General features: G+C 33.5%; 1 protein-coding gene across 4 annotated transcripts in view; it reads left to right on the forward strand.

Annotated features, from left to right (window-relative positions):
* The window catches only part of LOC145246027 (coiled-coil domain-containing protein 186-like), a 202,114-nt gene that overhangs the window by 137,225 nt on the left and 45,608 nt on the right, over positions 1 to 19,281 (forward strand). For 2 of the 4 annotated variants that reach the window (XM_080107851.1, XM_080107852.1), the window contains exons 9-11: positions 4,944 to 5,030; positions 7,256 to 7,398; positions 11,485 to 11,665. In XM_080107851.1, the coding sequence (XP_079963977.1) occupies positions 4,944 to 5,030; positions 7,256 to 7,398; positions 11,485 to 11,665 (411 nt within the window). The remainder of the gene's footprint in view (positions 1 to 4,943; positions 5,031 to 7,255; positions 7,399 to 11,484; positions 11,666 to 19,281) is intronic. The other 2 variants (XM_080107853.1, XM_080107854.1) reach the window with 1 other exon arrangement.

Below are 19,281 nucleotides of genomic sequence, written 5' to 3' on the forward strand. Positions count from 1 at the left end.
CCTAGGATACGTTTTTTTTTTTTTTTTTTTCCAGGTTACGATGTTGAATACAATGTTTGTTTTTTTTTAACCCCTGGTTATGATATTTGCCCCATCTTATGGTGTTATTTATAATGTTGTTTGATTATATACATGTGTATTATGTACTGTAATGTATTTTGCTACTAATTTTTAATGCCGTATCCCGGGGTTCTACTGTAAATGGGAAGGTCATCTTTACTTTATATATAAGATAATATTACATATGTTGACATGTAACATGAAATGAAAGGAACAGAAATTCATTTGTAGGCCAAAAAAATGGCTTATAAAAATGGTTAATGCTAATACTATTTATTGGATGCATGGCAGAATGTGTTACATATAATTTGATTTAGTACTAAAGTGTCTGTAATGTGCGGAAAGTCTTATCACATGAAAAAATACCACATTTTGAGAAGTTGTAGAAGAAATTGACTAATGTCACACATTTAGAGCTACGTACAATGATAAATGAATGCTTTTCAATTTGTTGCTTGTATTTCTGTTTAAAATCTTTGTTCTTGCCATTCTCAGATATGCCATGTTTATCTCTTGTTTTTCAGCCTGTATAAATATCAGTTATTTTATTTCTCCTCCCTCCAGTTTTCCTCATTCCTGCTTGTTTCATTTCTTTTAATCTTCTTGTAAGATTTGCAAGTTTCACTCATTGATCCATTCAATTACTTTACAACCATTCATCTTTTGCTTTTCATTTCTTCTCATCTTGGCTACCAGATTATGAAAAAAACAGCAAAAACTAATAACACTTTGATTATCATCAAAATGTTACAATGAATTCTAAATGATAATAGACTTGTAAATCATTTAGGGCTTATATTTTCTTTTGCCTTTGATATATTCTGTTCTCGTTGTAGTAGAATATACTGACCAATAACAAATGTGTCTATAAAAGTAGGTTGAATCTATTCTCAACTGGGGAATGGACAAAAGTATATTGTCTGATGTCTTGTTCGATTTCTCTTGGACTATGTTGTTTCTATTTACTTACCTCCCCACAAAAGCAAAGTTAGACACGAGTTTGGTTTCTGATGTGGAGAAAAATCCAGCTCCCTAAAAAGAGGCACTCTGGATTGGAACAAAATAAAAAATTACCTAAATCTAGGAGGACTTCTCTTTTACTAAATATAGATTAGAACAGATACTACATTTTGTACTTAGTCAAAAGGCCAAGGAAGCATTTTGTTGTTAACATGTACTTAAATGTGTGACCATGCTGGAATGTTGGTTGCTACTGTACGTAAAGCCGAAGACTGATACCAACCTGTGAATATAAAAACATAGCAGTAAACAATCCTGGACTATTTGTTGTGATCTGCACTGGTCAATGATGATGGATCCAATTCAGATTTGGATAATGACCATTGAAAATAATTTTCTTAAAAAATGACTTTGTTATTTATGTAGTATTAGCATGCTAAGGCAACGCCAAGAATGCAATCATGGTAGTAGGTTGCAATGTACTGCTCGTAGATCATCTTACTGGAATCAACAAGACCAGAAGCGTAGTTAAGTCTGCAACCCCTTGGGATGTTATTTTGCGCGCACTACCATACTGTGGATTGAAAAGATTCATATCCATTTGAGACAGGCAAGATAGTGGTGATGTTATAGTCTAGGTCCAGTGTGAAGCTTTCCCAATTAGCTCTATGATAGTTGAATCAAGGCTTAAGCTTGGTGGTGATAGACTGGACAACTGATTGAAGTTCAACTACAATGCCAACATTCCGTAGCATCCGCAGGTTCATCTGTATGGACGACATGTGCCTTGTAACCCAATCAAATGACTTCAAAGTCATCGAAGATCGATTGATACCAGCGCTCATGCAGTTGTCATTATACTATGACGAGTGTCATCTCAACACAAACGCAGGTAAAACTAACATGTGTTCATTCCATCTTAAGAACCACCTAACCCAAAGGAAGCTCAACATCACTTGGAAAACATCCCATACCCAATTTATCTCGACAGGACACTGTCATACAGAACCCATATCGAGCTCTGAAAGAAGCTATCGATGCGCAACAGCCTACTCGTTAATCTGACTAACAACCCTTGGGGAGCCGAGACACAGATGCTGCATCTGTCAGCTTTAGTACTGTGTCACTCAACCGCAGATTACTGTGCACTGACATAGCCTTATTATGCTCATGTTGCAAAGATGGACGTTGAGCTCAACAAGGCATGCAGGATGATTACCAGCAACCTGAAATTGACTAACCTGCCATCTGCCTACAGGATGTCTAGAATCGCTCTGCCACCGATCCATTCAGAGGTGATAGCAAAGGTAGAGCATGATAAGCAGAGCAACAACCATCCCCTATTTGGGCACCAAGATGTGCCGTAGTGACTACCATCCCGCAAGTCACTATCACTGGCCTTGGACGAACAACACTAGGATCCTTCTGCTTGTGTTGGTGGAATGAATCGATAACAACAATGAAGCTCTTCTGCCACTGAAAGAAGACGGCAGGCTCTGAACTCCCCCAGAAATGGTGAATGCCACTCAACTGGGCCTGAGCAAAGGTTGACAAAACACTGAACAATCTGCACAAGTGGGGCTATGTACAGGATGCTCAGTGCCCCTGCACCGCTGATGTGCAGACTATTGCATGCATCCTCACAGACTGTCCCCTAAGTGAGGTATGCTCTGATGTGGACACTGCCCAACAATGAATCTCTAGATGGAGTGAAACGTTATGATTATGATGATCTAAATTAATTTGTACTTTTTAGATTTAGTAAATTTTTCAACATTTTTCTAATTATTTGAGAGATTTTTGTATTCTATTACTTTATTATTTAATTATAATGCCATGAAAAATTAGCACATAGTGAGTCTGATGGTGTGTGGATTAATAAGATGTGAGTGAAAATAGCAGTCATGTTCCATTTAGGAGAATCAAGTAACCTGGAAAAAAATATAAATATTGAAAGAGGAAGAAATGAATTCATAATTTCTGAAACTGGCATGAAGGGTTTGGTTAATTGGGTTGTGGAACAGATAAGCATATAAATGTTTTGGTTTTATGCTGTTATGTTTGAATGTGGGGAGGATCGACTTTACTTTATATATCTATAAAAGTCAACGTGTCTATATCTGTGTGTCTGTCTGTCTGTACATTTCCCTACGCAATAACTCTGTTAACAGTACTACAGACTCGAAATTTGTACTACAGGGTACTGAAATTTGGGAAAATCTATGTGATCGGTTTTCGGCCAGAAATTTGGCTGTTAAGGGGTCAAAGTTCAACGATTTGACCTTTGAGAACTCTACCAAACTCCTCCGACAATTTTGGGTCTAAACACTTGAAATTTTAGATATAGGTTCCTTGGACATGGATCTAACTTAATAACTTGATTTGAGCCCAAAACAATAAATATTAAGGGGTCATAATAGGGGTCAAAGTTAAAAAAATAGACCCCTTTTTTTTTTTTTCAGCATACACCTTCAAACACCTAGGCAATGCCAAGCACCCATGCTAGTATATAAATAATTTAAAAGTATAAATTAATATGGAATTCAGTTTTCCTGTTATGATGATGTGATAAACTATGTAGTGACTTGAACTATGTTAAAATCAATCAGAATTTCTACATCTAGGTAAATGGTTAAAATCGATCAGAATTTCTACATCTAGGTAAATGGTTAGGTCACATTAATTTATAAAAGATGAAAATTGTCAGCAAACTACTTTTTATTATTCAACCTGAAAACTATCAGATTTTTCAAAAACTACTTTAACAAAATCTTGAGGGAGCATAACTAAAAACGATTGTACTTTTGATTTTAATGTTTAAATCACTTTCGCTAATCGGAGCATAAACTCTACAAAAAGTATTTTTAATCACATTAGATATGTAAGCTATATTTTTGCACCATTTTTTCATAACCGTGAATGATTTTTATTCCGTTTAAGTCTGACCATTTTAACTTTTTAAAGCATTCATTTTCTTTTATCTCTAATTTTAATGAGGCATAAGTTTGTTGGTGTTGCCGTTTCCTAATGCATAATCTTAGATCATAAAATCATGAGGCAATCATCAGGTCATAATATAAAAGATGCGACTCAGAGTCCACTCCCCTTTTGTATTTATTTTTTTGGACTGACTCTTGAGGGGGGGCAACATGTTTGCCAAAATCTTTCTCTTTTTCCCCCTTTTCAATTTGGTCACCAAAGGAAAACATTTGTTCTTGCAACCATTTTGTCTAAAATAGTTCTTTGATATACAGTCATCTCCTCATATAAGGCAAGCTTTGTCAAGATGCCTTTGAAACACCATGTGGTCAGTTGCTGCCTAATTCATACCAGTTATGTTCGACATGCCTCTACATATATCGATAAGTCCATCTTTCCAGATCTCCAATATCAAGAAGTTTTTACATATGTTGAATATTTCAATGTATTACTTGTGAGCACGAATAAATTCTGTTATATTTTTAGAAGTACAGTTTATCTATTTTGTAAACTTGAATATAACAGTTAAAAAGATTAATTTCGAACAAATCACAAAATGTTATCATTTCTAAAAACAAAATCTATTTTACTTATTAAACTTGTTGAAGTCCATAACTTCACTTGTCTTTTCTATTTTTCAATAGTTCTTACCAAAACAATCAATGATTTTGATTCCTTCGTGATTTGATTTCATTGAATTTGTCTCAATTATGAATATGACCTAGAATTGATATCTCAACTCGTGAAAAAAAATCCAATTTGTAAGCTAATTGTAATTGTTTTAAAACGTTTTATGAAAAGTTTGAATAATTATAATATGAAATTGTAATAAATTTGATTCTTAATGTAATAATATTAGCATTCATAAAATTCTCAAGATCAACTCGTGTTTGAGGTTGCCTATCTTCAAGATATTGTAGAGAAGGAATTGTTTATTGTTCTAGATTTACAGTTTGGTTGTGAAAGAGCTGGAATCGCTAAAGGTGCAGCACAAAGACGTCTTAGAAGAGCTGAAGACTGTGAAAGATAAGGTAGGAAGAAGCTTGTATCATTTCTGTGAATTGCTTTAAGTAACATTAATGGTAGCCATCTTGAACTAATCTTCTCTCATCTACTCACCCTCTGTCTTTCATTTCATTTCTTAAATAACTTGCTGACAAGGTCCACCATGAAACGATGAAACCAACAAAATTATTGACAGAATGCATAGAGTAGGCATAGCCTATGTTCTGTCTCTTAAATTTTGCGATCACTATTGCAAAAAATTATTAATGAATAAGAACATGGATTAATGTGGATTAAAAAAAGTTTGATTTGAAATTCTGTACAGATTTTCAAGTTTGGCAAGACTCACCTAAAGAAAATCAGATTAAATCAGTCGAAATGTAGTAAGAATGACATCCGAGGTGAAATCGGTAGTCTGATTAATCAAAATAATCCATCTTACCTCATTTTAACCTATTTTGTCATTCAGATATGAAGAAATTCTCTGCTGCTGGTTTAATGTTTAAAATTTCTTAATAAAATCCAGTTGAATGAAGATTTCTAAAGGAAATTAAAAAAATGAATGCTTTGTTCTTATTGGATAGTCTTGGTTTTTATATTCCAGTTTCAACTCATGTAAGTTTTTACTTTCTTTAGGTGCATCTTTTCAAACTTATGAACCTTCTAGTCGAACATGAGAATCTTTATAAGAATTCAAACTGAACACTTAATCCACATGTATAGATTGTTGTCATTCTAATCAAGTAAATGTGTTAATTTGTGCCTGTAGTCAATGTGTTAATTAATGCCTGTAGTAAGGATCAAATCTTCAACCCCCAAACGATTGTCATTTAGAACTGATTGTTAATCAATGCTTATTCATAACCAGTAGACTATATGTCTATTTTTGAACAAGTTTAGCATGAATTTTGCAACCCTTAAACGTCATCATCTCGTTCTTGAAGAGTTATGTGTCTGAAACATAATTGTGTCCAAATATGTTGACATAGTAATTTTATAGTAACACAACATATTTTTCCTATTTCAATACAAACCTTACTCCCCCCACTTTTTTTACTGTCTTCTTCACATATATTAAGAACTGTCATCTTTTTTTATTCTTAATGACACATGATGTGACCTCCTGATAAATTTTTTGTGATTGGTGAATCCTTGAATAATTTTCATTACAGACTAAACTTTTGTGTAAGCAATATTGCCTGAAAAGGTCTCTAGTTATTTGTAATCGGCTGACTGAAACATGCTCATGAAACGTATTAATGCTCATGTAAAACAAATGAAAAATATATCTTGCCCTACTTTGATAGTGAGCACTCTTGTTAAAACTTTATTAGTTGCTTTACCTCTGGAAAATATTAATCTGGAATTTATATATGCCTGAAACCTCATTGATTACTATTTTCTTACTTGTATTTTAATCTCTATTTATGATTATTGGTTTGCATATTGCATTGAATTCTAAACTACCTTTATTTAGGAAGCTGTTGTCACCCAACACATGTTGCTTCTTGGAGGTGTCTTGCTCTCCACAGTTCTATCATTTAAATTCATCTAACAAGAGTAGATAGTTTCCCTCTTCCTCATATTTGGTCAACCATTCTTGACTTTTCAATTTCTCCACAGATTAAAAATTTTTGTTCTTTTACTCTGAATTTTTAGATGCACCTGAAGAAGGTGAAATGGTTGAAAAAATAAAATGCTTTTGGATTGTGGTCAAGTCATAAATACAAATTTTTTGGTTATGAAAGCTTTGTAATTTTCAAAATGGCATTTATTGCATTTTGCATTCAAAGTCTTCATATCTATAATACACACAACCTTACTCAAACATGAAGCTGCAATTTTGTGATCAACTGCTTACACTCTGTATTCTGTAAAACATAGAGAAATACTCACAAAAATATTATTGCATACCAAACCTCATACTGTTTGAAATGAGCCTACTTTTCCTCTTTCAACCTGTATAAAAGAGACCAAAGAAACAAATGACTTTCCAGAACTTATCAAATGACTATATTTATAAATACATTGTGTGGCACAAATAACTTGGAGATTGTGTGTCATAAAACAAACAAAAAAAATTCCAGTCCATTGAATGACTCACTTTTCTTTTGTTTCATTTAGTCTGCATATTCACGATCTACATCTCACTCTTTCTGTTTTTTCTTTTTTTTTAAATATTTCTTCACAAATTTTGAATTGCCTTCACTTTATGAAATTTTTATGAAATACTTCATTTTTGTCTATTTAGGTGACTTGTCTAGAAGATGAATGTCGAAACAAAGAAGACACCCTTTCTAAGTTTAAAGATGTATTGCAAAATCAGAAGTCTAGAATTAAAGAACTTCGGACACGGCTTAAAGAACTGGAAGATATCAAATCGGATTATGATAGGTAATGAGAGATGATGTGTATATATATATATAAATATACAAGTTAGAAAATCATTTCATCCAAGGCATGAAAATTGTGAAACAAAATGTTTTTACTATAGGCCTTAAAAATAAAGGTACAAGATTCAATTTGAAATTTATTCATCTTCAAAGTGCACTTTTATAAATTTTACAAAGTAAGGTATAAAAATTTAATTTAAATTGAATCAAAAAATTACCTTGGATTTATTTTATGTAATGTACATTCTGTTGCACTTTTTAAAAAAAAATAATTAAAAATTTTATATCTATATCATTAATTGCTAGATGAAAGATAATGTTTTTAAAGTGAAGAAATTCCAATTTTTATACCTTCAAATCTCAACATAAAATTTTATACCTTCAAATCTCAACATAAAATTTTATACACATTTAGAATTACACTTATTTTTTAAAAAATTACACTTATTTAAAAAAAATAAATAAAATAATCTTTATGATGTATATGCTGGTCACAGAAAGAAGAAAAAAATACATAAATTGATTAAGTATTTTTTTTTTATCAAGCGCTTAATAAAATAGCAAAGCCCATAAATCTCGGTAATTGAATGGAGTTGTCAGTCAGTCTTTGAATTTTAACACATTCTAAAATAATACGGCCGCTTGCAGCCCTTTCTAGTCTTCCTCAAAATTTGGTTTTCTTTTTTAAAAAAAAATACTACTTGATCAAGTTACATAATTTTTGGGATATGACATTTTCATTTTGTGACAAGTGTATACACATCATAAAGATTTGTCTGTATTTTCTAAATAAGAATTTGCAAGTATTTCCTAATGTTTAACTTCCTTTCCACAATGATAACTTTCCTTTTCCCATAAACAGTGACATCAGAAGAATCACCTTTACACTTGAGACATCATTTAAGACCAAATTTGAAGAAAATGACAGAACATGACACTGTGTCCAAAAAACATAAACGGTGTACAAGCAAAATGTAAATGTCAACCTCAGAAAATCTTGCTGATTCATTAAACTAATTTCTTATTATACAGATCATTATTGTAGGTTGATGCTGCCATTATCTAAGAATCATCTGTGTATGTGTGTGTGTGCGTGTATATATATATATATATGTGTGTGTGTGTGTATTTTAACATTTAGGTATCATAGATTTTATTGAGAATAAATAGCATAAGTACTGAAATGATGAAAGCAAGAAATGGTCAAGATTTTAGAATGAAATAAATTCATTTTGTATAGGGTGACCTCCCCACCCCACCCTCACAACAAAAAAATGCCACCTATGCAATAAATATTGGAATATTTGTAAGCTTTTTCATAGTGCATTGTATGAATTAAAAAAAGCATGAAAAATCTTGTAATAATATGAATTCAAATGTACACACCTTAATCTTGCTTGTAATTTCTTGTATTTAATTCAATTTAATAGAATTATTGTTTTCTGCAATAATAATTTGCAAATTATTTGTCAAGTTTATTATTATCGTGCAATTTGATTCTATAATATATATGTGTGTGTGTGTGTGTGTTTTAACATTTAGCTATTATAGATTTTATTGAAAATAAATCAATTGGAATATTTGTATAGAAAATGTGTAGAAAGCTTTTTCATAGTGCATTGTATATATATATATATATATATATATATATATATGAACCAATATCGGTGACATACCAGCACCCATCCTTTTTTCAATTTACTTTGCCACAATGCTTGTGTATGCTTTTAAAGATGGTGATGTAGAGGTGTCTTTGTATTTTCAAGATTCTGGTAGGCTGTTCAATTTTCAACATTTGAATGCAAATTCAAAATCTTTCCACTCTATTGTTTGAGTTGTTGCATACAGATGCAGATCTTGTTGCGCACACAGGGGAGGATATGCAGTTAACAATTGATAAATTTTTTAACGCTTACGAAACTTTGTCCGACCATTATTTAAAAAAAAAAAAAAAAAGATCTTATGCATCCACCTCCAATTTGGTGTTGCATATATGGAACAAACTGTTCTGATGAATGGGAAGATCTTGATAGTTTACTGAGTAAGGATCAAACATAAGATGGTGAAATAACTCACAGGATAGCTCAGACTAGCTCTGCTTTTAGTAGGCTTGAAAAACGTGTCTGATCGGGTAGAGGAATGAATGTGAAAACAAATATCAGTGTGTATAAGGCATGTGTCCTTTTTTTTTTTTTTTTACACAGTGATCACCACTTATCAAGGCCCGGAAGCCACTCATGGATAAGGGTTATTGCAAGTACATTACGTTAGTGTGGAGATTTGATGAAGTGTTTACTTAAGGGGGCAGTTCATTAGGAATTTGTTAACGTTGGACTTGAACACATCCAAGTTGTAGTCCGGTGGGAAGCAAGCAGACGGAACAGAGTTCCACAGGTGTGCAGTTCTAAGAAAGAAGCTTTGTTCATGGAATCCACGTTTTGATTTAGGCACAGATATAGAGTGGGGGAAATTTTTCACAGTGGATTCAGCTAGACGAGTGTTTTTCGTGAAGGGACCAGAGATTGGAGTGTTTTTCGAGGAGGGACCAGAGATTGGAGTTCAGACAAGTACCTGCCATGGAAATAACGATAAAACAAGGATAGGCTCGCAACGTCTCTTCTGTGGGAGAGAGGTTGCAGGGTAGAGAAAAGGGCGTCCCCCACTAAGCCACGAAGTCTATTTTGTACTCTGTCAAGGCAGGATAGGCTAATTTTAGCAGCTCCTGCCCAGATATGGCAGCAGTATTCCATCCTTGGATGTACTTGGCTTTTATATAGATAGAGAATTGCATCAGTAGTGAGATATCTTCTGGAGCGGTAGAAGGATCCCACCATCTTTCCAGCGACCTTGGCAGCAGACTTGATGTACGTGTTCCATTTCAGATCAGGAGTAAAGGTCAAACCCAAAACACAGGGCCTCTCCCAGACGAGAGCTATCCATCCCAATTGATGCCAGATGGGGATCAGAGCGTTGATGATGTAAGGATAGGAGTTTGGTTTTAGATGCATTAAAGGTAACCAGCCACGTCTTCCCCCACTGAACCACGCGCTCGAGATCAGAGGAGAGAGAATCAGAGAGAACTTTGTCATTTACAGCCTTTGATGTGTTGCCATAGATGGTCGTGTCATCAGCATAGATGTCAACGAATGATTTAAGTATGTGTTTAGGGAGGTCATTGATGTAGATCAAGAAGGGAGTTGGGCCCAGGATTGACCCCTGAGGGACTCCAGCATTAATACTGCAGGCCTCCGATTTTTGTCCATCAACCACTACTCTTATGAACCTATCGGAGAGAAATGATTTAATGATTGAGAAAACATTTCCAGTTACACCGTAGCTGGAAATCTTGTGAAGTAGACCCTTATGCCATACCTTGTCGAGGGCCTTTGATATGTCAAGAGCAATTGCCCTAGAAAGGAAGCCTTTGTCAAGAGATTCACTAATCCTGTGAGATATAACCGTCAACACATCTGCGGTAGATCTTGCAGAACGGAAACCATATTGTGTGTCACTAAGAAGGTTGTTTCTGCTGAGGTGGTTCTTACTTGTCTACTGTATGCATCAAAAACATGGACTATATACCAAAGGCATCTTAAAGCTCTGGAAGGATTTCATCAAAAGTGCCTCTGTAAAATACTGATCATCAGCTGAAGGTTTTTTTGTTCCTGACACTGTTGTCCTTGAACAATCCAACAACCATAGCATAGAAATAAGGATCATCAAAAATGAAATGCATTGAACTGGAAAGTGAGGATGAGAGATAGAAGGATACTATAACAACTACTTTATGGTGTGCTTTCCAGAGACCGCAGCATAAACCTATGAAAAGGTTTAAGGATGCACTGGGGATAATCTTAAGTTGCTGGAGATTGATGTGAATAACTGTGCAGTTCAAACTATACACGTTCAATAAACATTTTTATTACAAAGAAATGGCCAAAACAACAAACTTTTCCAAATGGTATTGACAAAACGTAATATATTTAGATAGAGTGGGGAAAATTTCAATGGAAATTACTAAGATATTGACTTAAAAAGAAAGATTTTTAGAATTAAAATTAAATATTATAATTAAAAAATATTTCAGAGGCCAGGAAAATCTTGCTGAAATGGAAAAAAATCTACAGGAACAGAAGCAAATTTGCAAAGATACTGAAACTGACATTGAATCGTGTAAAATGAGGGAGTCAGAGTTGTTGGTACTTACATCTAATCTGAGTGGCAAGAATGCGCAGCTGCAATCGGACAACATTACCGTGAGTAACAAGGTAAGTACAAAATGACAGCATTTATACAAATCACATTCACTTGGAATCACAATTTCTTTTCGTACTGGTACAGCTTTTGAACTCAACAAAAAACAAACTATTTTTTTTTTCTTACTCTAATCCTAACCTAACTCTAAGCTGATTCTAACCTGGTTTTTGTCTGGTTCAACAGCTGTATTTGTTTTTAATGGTTGGATTATTTGCAGTAACCATTAAAGATTTGCTCTTAAGGTGGAAGAGCTAAATAAATTCATAGAGATGATATAGAGAAATATAGCACAAAGCACAAAATAACATGGAAGGATTGTGTATGCAAAAAGTTTACAAAAATCCTCTGAGGATTATGCAAGAAAGTCAAAATTAAGACGAGAAGTCAGGTATTTCTTATCGAGAACACAAGGAATGAGGTGTCGCAGAACATTAATAATTAATAGGGATGCACACTGTAGAATAAGACATTTTAAAGAGTCTGCTTGTGTTCTCAATTGTTCAAGTTCAACAAATTTGTTAAGCACTCCTGATAAATCAAATACAAACTTTTGGAGTTAATATATAAAATTATAACCTATTTTAAATAATTCATTATATCTGCTGTCAATAGAAAATCATGACTAGATTCAGGAACATCAGAAAATGACAGTAGAAATCTAGAATTAAAAATTAAGCTGATGTGATATATGATATGACATCATGGCATCATCCCAAGTGACATCTAATGTAGAAAATAATGGCGTCACTGTCTTGGCTGGTGGTCTGAACAGATTCAGACATATTTTTCAGAACTCCTGCCTTCCTCCTGAAGTAACAACCATTTTCGCTTGTTTTAAAGAAAGAATAAAAAAAAAAATTGAATTGATGCCGTTTCTTTTAGTTTTTTTTTTATTGCTTCAACAATTTCAGTTGATGTAACGACAAGAGACTGTTATGGTTTTTATCATCTTTCTCCCAATCCTTGATTAACTTTTCTAAAATTTGGAGTAAAAGATTGTATAAACTATGTGTAATTTCCTTGTGTGTTTGTAGTGATTAAAACCTTTAACAAATAATGCAAGATTTGTCTTTTTTATTTCACAACAATTTTAATCGCTACAACTTCTGAAAAAAAAAGGACAGAATACTGCAACCTGAAGATTTGACATAATCAATTCCTAAATCTGAAAAGCTGTACAAACATTGGAAACTGGCATTTGAGAATTATTTCAAATGATTAATGATCACTGTGAAATCAATAATAACGCCAAAACTTTTTTGCATTAGTTAATACTATATCTGCAACTTCAATGACTATAATAGTGCTATGGAAGCACTAAATGCTGCTGATGTAAAACCAGTGAACTTTGTGTATTACAGATATCAGCTACTAACTCTTAGGCAGCAACTGGACAAAACTATCAATTTGTTTATACTACAACTAGAAGTCCTTGCTAAATCATGCAATTTCCAGGCTGTAACGGCTGAGGAAAATGAAAGGCAGTATATATATATATATAGTCTTTGAAGTTTTTAACCTTTAAAACTATACAAAAAAATATATTTTTTATCATTCATTAGAAAACCATCTAGTCAGTAAGTCATTCAATCACCTGCAATCACTGCATCAGACTGCTCTAGAATTTACTATAGCACTAATAATTTATTTTTTAAGGGATCATCAGTTGCTTACCATGAAACACTGTTTCGGGGATTTAAAAGCAAAACAGCATATTACATCATGGCTCCCCAGTAGTGTTGATCAAACACCATCTCCCTTAATCTTAGGAAGAAGACATGTTACAAATATTTGATCTAATTTCCTATTCTTAATTTCATTATCTAACCTTTTCATGCTATAAAAATGAATTTCTTACCTGTGTGATTCATCAGTTTCCAAATTTAAAATGGATAAATGGATATATTTTTTAATTTACCAGTCTTGTATTTATAAGATTAGGATTAATCCATTTACCTACTTATCCCCCCACTATGATTAGTATTTTGTATATTTACATTCATATTTATTTAAAATTAAATATATAAAGGTTAAAAATGTTTATACATATCTACATTTTTTTTTAATGTAATTATAAATACATTTTATACATTACTAATATAGTTTTGGATTTCCTTTATTAATATATTCTGGTTAATCTTAAACGATTCAAAATAAATATATATATATTACACCCCGTGCTAGAATTATATGCAAATCGATATTTTTGTTCTAACTCTGATAGTTTTCAATGAAAATTTGTAAAACTTTGCACGTTATATGGCAATACTAATGCATGCACAGGTATAAAATTTTAAGCTGATCTGTGCAATAACGAGCAAACGGCAACTATTTTGGTGACTTGCAGTTTTTTTCAGCGTGCCAACTTTATATGCAAGATGGGACATAAAGGCGCTTTAAGTTAAGCTGAGAAGTCTAAAATTGTTCAAAGGCTTCATAATAAGAAATTGCTAAAGAATTACACCGTGATCATCGTACAATAAAAAAATATTGTACTAACCCTCAACTTTGCTATGGATGTTCTGACAAAGGGAAAATTCGTAAGAAATCATATGTCAGATTGAACAATGAGCAAAATCAAGAGAGAAGTTTGCCGTAACCCACTTGAAACTAACAAACAAGTTTTTGAAAAAGCTAGCATTCCTGATGTGCCCAAATCAACTCATTGCCGTATCCTGAGGACGATTGCAAAATTTGGAAAGCCAGAGGTCCGCCCTCAATTGAAGAATATCCACAAAAAAAAGAGGATGGAGTGAGCAAGAGATCACATGAAGGTGAATTTTCAAACTGTTCACCGATGAGTGTCGAGTGACCCTTGATAGACCCGATGAGTGGAGGGGAGGATGGTACTATAATGAGGGTCTACGTCCCCAAAGGATCAGGTGTCAACAAGGAGGTGGTGGTGTGATGTTCTGGGCTGCAATCATTGACAATGAGCTGGTAGGATCACTTTGTTACAGATGGAATGAAAATGACTGCCAAACTCTACATTGGCTTCATTAAGGAACAATTGGAACCCTGGCCCAAGAAGAAGAATTTGGCATTCCGGAAAAAGATGGTATTCATGCATGATAATGTACCGTCTCATTCTGCAAGGATAGCCACTGAATATTTGGAGAGAGTTTTTGCCAAACATGGGAAAATAATACAATGGCCAGCCTGTTTTCCAGATTTAAATCCCATCAAAAATCTGTGGAGCATCTTGAAACAAAATATTTACTCCGGAGGAAGGCAGTACAACTCCAAGGATGACCTGGAATGCTATTCTGACTGCTGCCAAAGACATTTCATCAGATGAAATCGAAAGTTTGACATCTTCAATAGACCAAAGGCTTTTTGCTCTTGTCAATAAAAACGGCAATTATATAAGATATTGATTGTTCTATGAAACCATATTGAAGTTGTTTGTTCTTTATTATTGTTGTTCTCAATTTACAAATTCCTAGAATAATCAATGTTTCGATGATCTTTTAGCATTTCACCATATTTTAACATTGGTTTGCATATAAAGTTGGCACGCTGAAAAACAAAATGCAAATCACTAAAATGGCTGCCAATTGTTTATTACTGTGCAGATTAGCTTAAAATTTTAGATCTCCGCTTGTGTTAGTGTTGCCATATAACGTGCTAAATTTCACAAATTTTCATTGAAAACTATTGGAGTTAGAACAAAAGCATCGATTTGCATATAATTCTGGCATGGGGTGTGTGTATGTGTGTGTGTGTGTGTATGTATGTATATATATATATATATATATATATATATATGGGATGCGTTTATCAGTAGCATCACTTTTGATAACCAACACTTACTTGAAAAATCCTTATTTACCCTTCAAGAAGCATGCAAAATGGCTAGATCACTAGAACAAGTAGTAAAACACTCAGAATATTATGAAAATAATAACAATACAATGGTTGCGACTATAAGTCCGCCAAAAGCTGTCTATGTAGTCACTATACAAAAAATATATTCAACTCTTTGTGGCAACTATATCTGGCGCATAATGCAAAGGGCAAAAAATGTAAAAATAATAAGGACATTGCGCTAATGTATGTAGAGCTTTAGTTACTGCTTCTACACTTCACAAACTGGACTCTCTTCTATCCTATATTGCCAGATTTGGAACAAAAGTGAAAGACATTACCTTAATAAAATATAAAATAAATGACTATATCATTAATGTCATCATCAATTCCAGCAGATTTTACTTTAATGAGTAAAAATATTATAAAAGAATTATATCTCTTTATTATACTGAAACAAAAAACAAATAATTTTAGCATATCTTAGAAAAACATGCTAAAATCATTGGTGAGGCAAGTAGTAGATGTTTCACTGGAAAATAAGACACATTCTAATGTAATAACAGTGGCTCTCTTTACTGATGAAATAGGATATCCTAAAAAAAAAAAGACATTAAAATTTATTGACCCAAGGAATGAACTTGTTATTGGAACTGTTAACAAAAATAACCCTTTTCTATCCATAAATATCCCTCCTCTGCCTCTCTTCTGGCACTTCCCTCCTAAATTTATAAATTTGGAAATCTCTTTACTTTTAAAAAAGGTTTAATAGAGCTCTCTGTGCCTCCTTGGCGACCTCAAGTATGAGTGACGTTCAATGAAAACCTTGCAAAAAAAAAAAAAGAACGATTGTTGATTACATGTGTATATTCAATTATGCCATCATCTGTCACTTTACTACAGCGAGAAATTTCCCATTCTCTTTAAAACAAATAAAAAGCAAGATTGATTCATGTATCTCTTGTCAGTACCTAAAACATAAATTCATTAATAGTAAGCAGAACAATTCCAACAACTAAATATTGATTTCAAGGGACCACTTCTGGCGTTCATATATGGAAATACATATCTACTCATTATAATCAATAAGTTCTCCCTTTTCCCCTTTGCTTTCCCCTGCATTGACATAACAAGCAAAATGACCATATGTTGTTGAAGTCAACTATTTTCAATTTTTGGTATGCCTGATATGATACACATTGACAGATTTTCTTGTGGAAGAGACTAAAAGCTTTTCATTAGAAAAAAGTATTGCCACTTCTAGAAAAAGTAGATACTATGTGGAGGTAAAGAACAAGTTAAGAAACTTATCATGGAAGAATTTTGTGTCTAAAATCAATAATACCAAAGACACAACTGTTTGGAATATGATTAAAAAAATATCAGGAAAAAACATGTTCCCCTCTCAACCACCTCTGTATAAACAATAATAAAATAACTAAAAAAGAGGACATGGCAAACCTGCTTGCAAATAATTCATCTTCTCAAAATTACAATAAAAAATTCTAGACTATTAAACAGGAATCAGAAAAAAACAAACTGAATTTTAAAAGTAATAATGAGGAAGAATACAATAAACCTTTTACCATCTATGAACCAAAGGATTCATTAAAAAAAGCCAACAACATGACTGAGGGACTCGATGAGATAACATGAATTTCTAAAACAACTACCAGATGAACCATTAAAGTATTTCATTTTCATTCTTAATGACATCTGGATCAATGGCAATCTTCCAGCCATATGGAAACAAGTCGCAGTCATTCCTATACCAAAACCAGGAAAGGATGCATCTGACTCCTCCAATTATCGCCCTATAGCTCTAACAAGCTGTGTGTGTAAGATCATGGAGAGAATGGTCAACACCGGATTAATTTGGTTTCTGGAAAAAAATAAAATAACTTATTTTCAATGTGGCTTCCGAAAACATTGGAGCACAAGTTTAGAAATTTTCATCAGAAACTCATTTATACAAAAAAAGCATATAACATATCTTGAAAAGGCATGTGATACCACATGGAGTTATGACATCATGAAAGATCTCAAAGAAGCTGGAGTGAAAGGAAGACTACCCATCTTCATCAACAACTTCATAAATAATAGACTATTCAATGTCCATGTAGGAACATGCCTCTCGGACATCAAGGAACAAGAAACGGGAGTCCCACAGGAAAGTATTTTGTTGGTAACATTATTCAGCCTAAAAATTAACAATATTGTTGGATGCATAAACCAAGGCGTGGATTGCTCTCTATATGTTGATGATTTTTTAATTGCATACAGCTCGAGACATATCCATATAATTGAGTGTCAACTTCAACAATGCATTGACAAAATAAAAAACTGGGCAATTAGGAATGGCTCCAAATAAAACAAAATGTATGCACTTTTGTCAACTAAGAAAATTGCACCCAAATCCTCTTTTAAAACTAGATGACATCCCGATTCCTGTTGTAAATGAACATAAATTCTTAGGGCTAATATTAGACAAAAGACTTACATTCATCCCTCACATCAAACACCTTAAAAATAAATGTAACCAAAACTCTCCAGCTAATGCGGGTCATTGCCCACACAGATTGGGGAATGGACAGACAAACCCTATTAAAGTTATATAGATAACTAGTGCAATCAAAACTAGATTATGGCAGCTTCATTTACAGTGCCACCAGAAAGTCTTACGTAAAAATATTGGACACCATTCAACATCAGAGCCTCAAGCTTGTGCTGGGAGCCTTCGAACTTCCTCCATCGATAGTCAGTATGCAGAAGCCAACAAACTTCCATAATCAATTCGACGCGACAAACTAGCCTTGCAATAATTGACCAAAATTCTCTCTTGCCCAGACAATCCTGCTTACGACTGCATTGCAAACTCACTAGATTACTCACTCTGATAGGAAAAAATCACAACCAACAAATCCAGCCCGTAACTGTACCTTCAATCCAAATTACCAAGATCTATATAACCAAAAAGTAAAAGCTATTAAACCTTTTAGTCTCCATACAAAACCACTAGTAGAAGATGCAGGTATCACAATCACCAACATCCATAATATCAACCTACTACCCTGGCAACTAAAACAACCTGAAATTATCTTTGAATTAAATAACCTCCCAAAAAATCAAACCCATCCGTTAACCTATCAAGAAAAACTCCTTATCATTCAGGAAAAATACACAAACCATCAGTGCATCTACACAGATGGCTCCAAATACAGCAACAGAACTGGATTGCGGAGTTGTATCCACTAACATTACCTTACAGAAGCGACTACCAGATTATGCTTCAATTTTTAGTGCCGAAGCCACAGCCTTAGATATGGCACTAAACCTCATTACTGACCTCACCCATAGCAAATTTATAATTTTTTCAGACTCCCTATCGGTACTCAAATCCTTAAAAAATAAAAACTTGAATAACCTGCTACTCATCAAACTATTACAAAAAATACACACTCTTTCACAAAACAAAAGTATCAAATTCTGCTGGATCCCCAGTCATTTTGGAATTCAGGGCAATGAAAAAGCTGACATAGCTGCCAAAAATGCATTAAAACTCAATAAAAGCAATATAAAAATTCCACACTGACTACAAACAACAAATAAATAATCTCATTATGAAGAAATGGCAAGAAAGATGGAATAACTGTTCAAATAACAAACTTTTCAAGATCAAACCCACAATAGAAGAACGATTACTATATGCCAGAAGATCATGTAGCGAGGAAGTGATTTTGTCCCATATTCGCATAGGACACGCATATTACCCACTCCTTCCTGCTAAAAAAAGAAGACCCTCCAGAATGTTTTGCATGGC

The sequence above is a fragment of the Euprymna scolopes genome, chromosome 23 (genome assembly GCF_053919585.1).
Source record: "Euprymna scolopes isolate OS-2025 chromosome 23, ASM5391958v1, whole genome shotgun sequence".
In the NCBI taxonomy this organism is placed as follows: Eukaryota; Metazoa; Mollusca; class Cephalopoda; order Sepiida; family Sepiolidae; genus Euprymna; species Euprymna scolopes.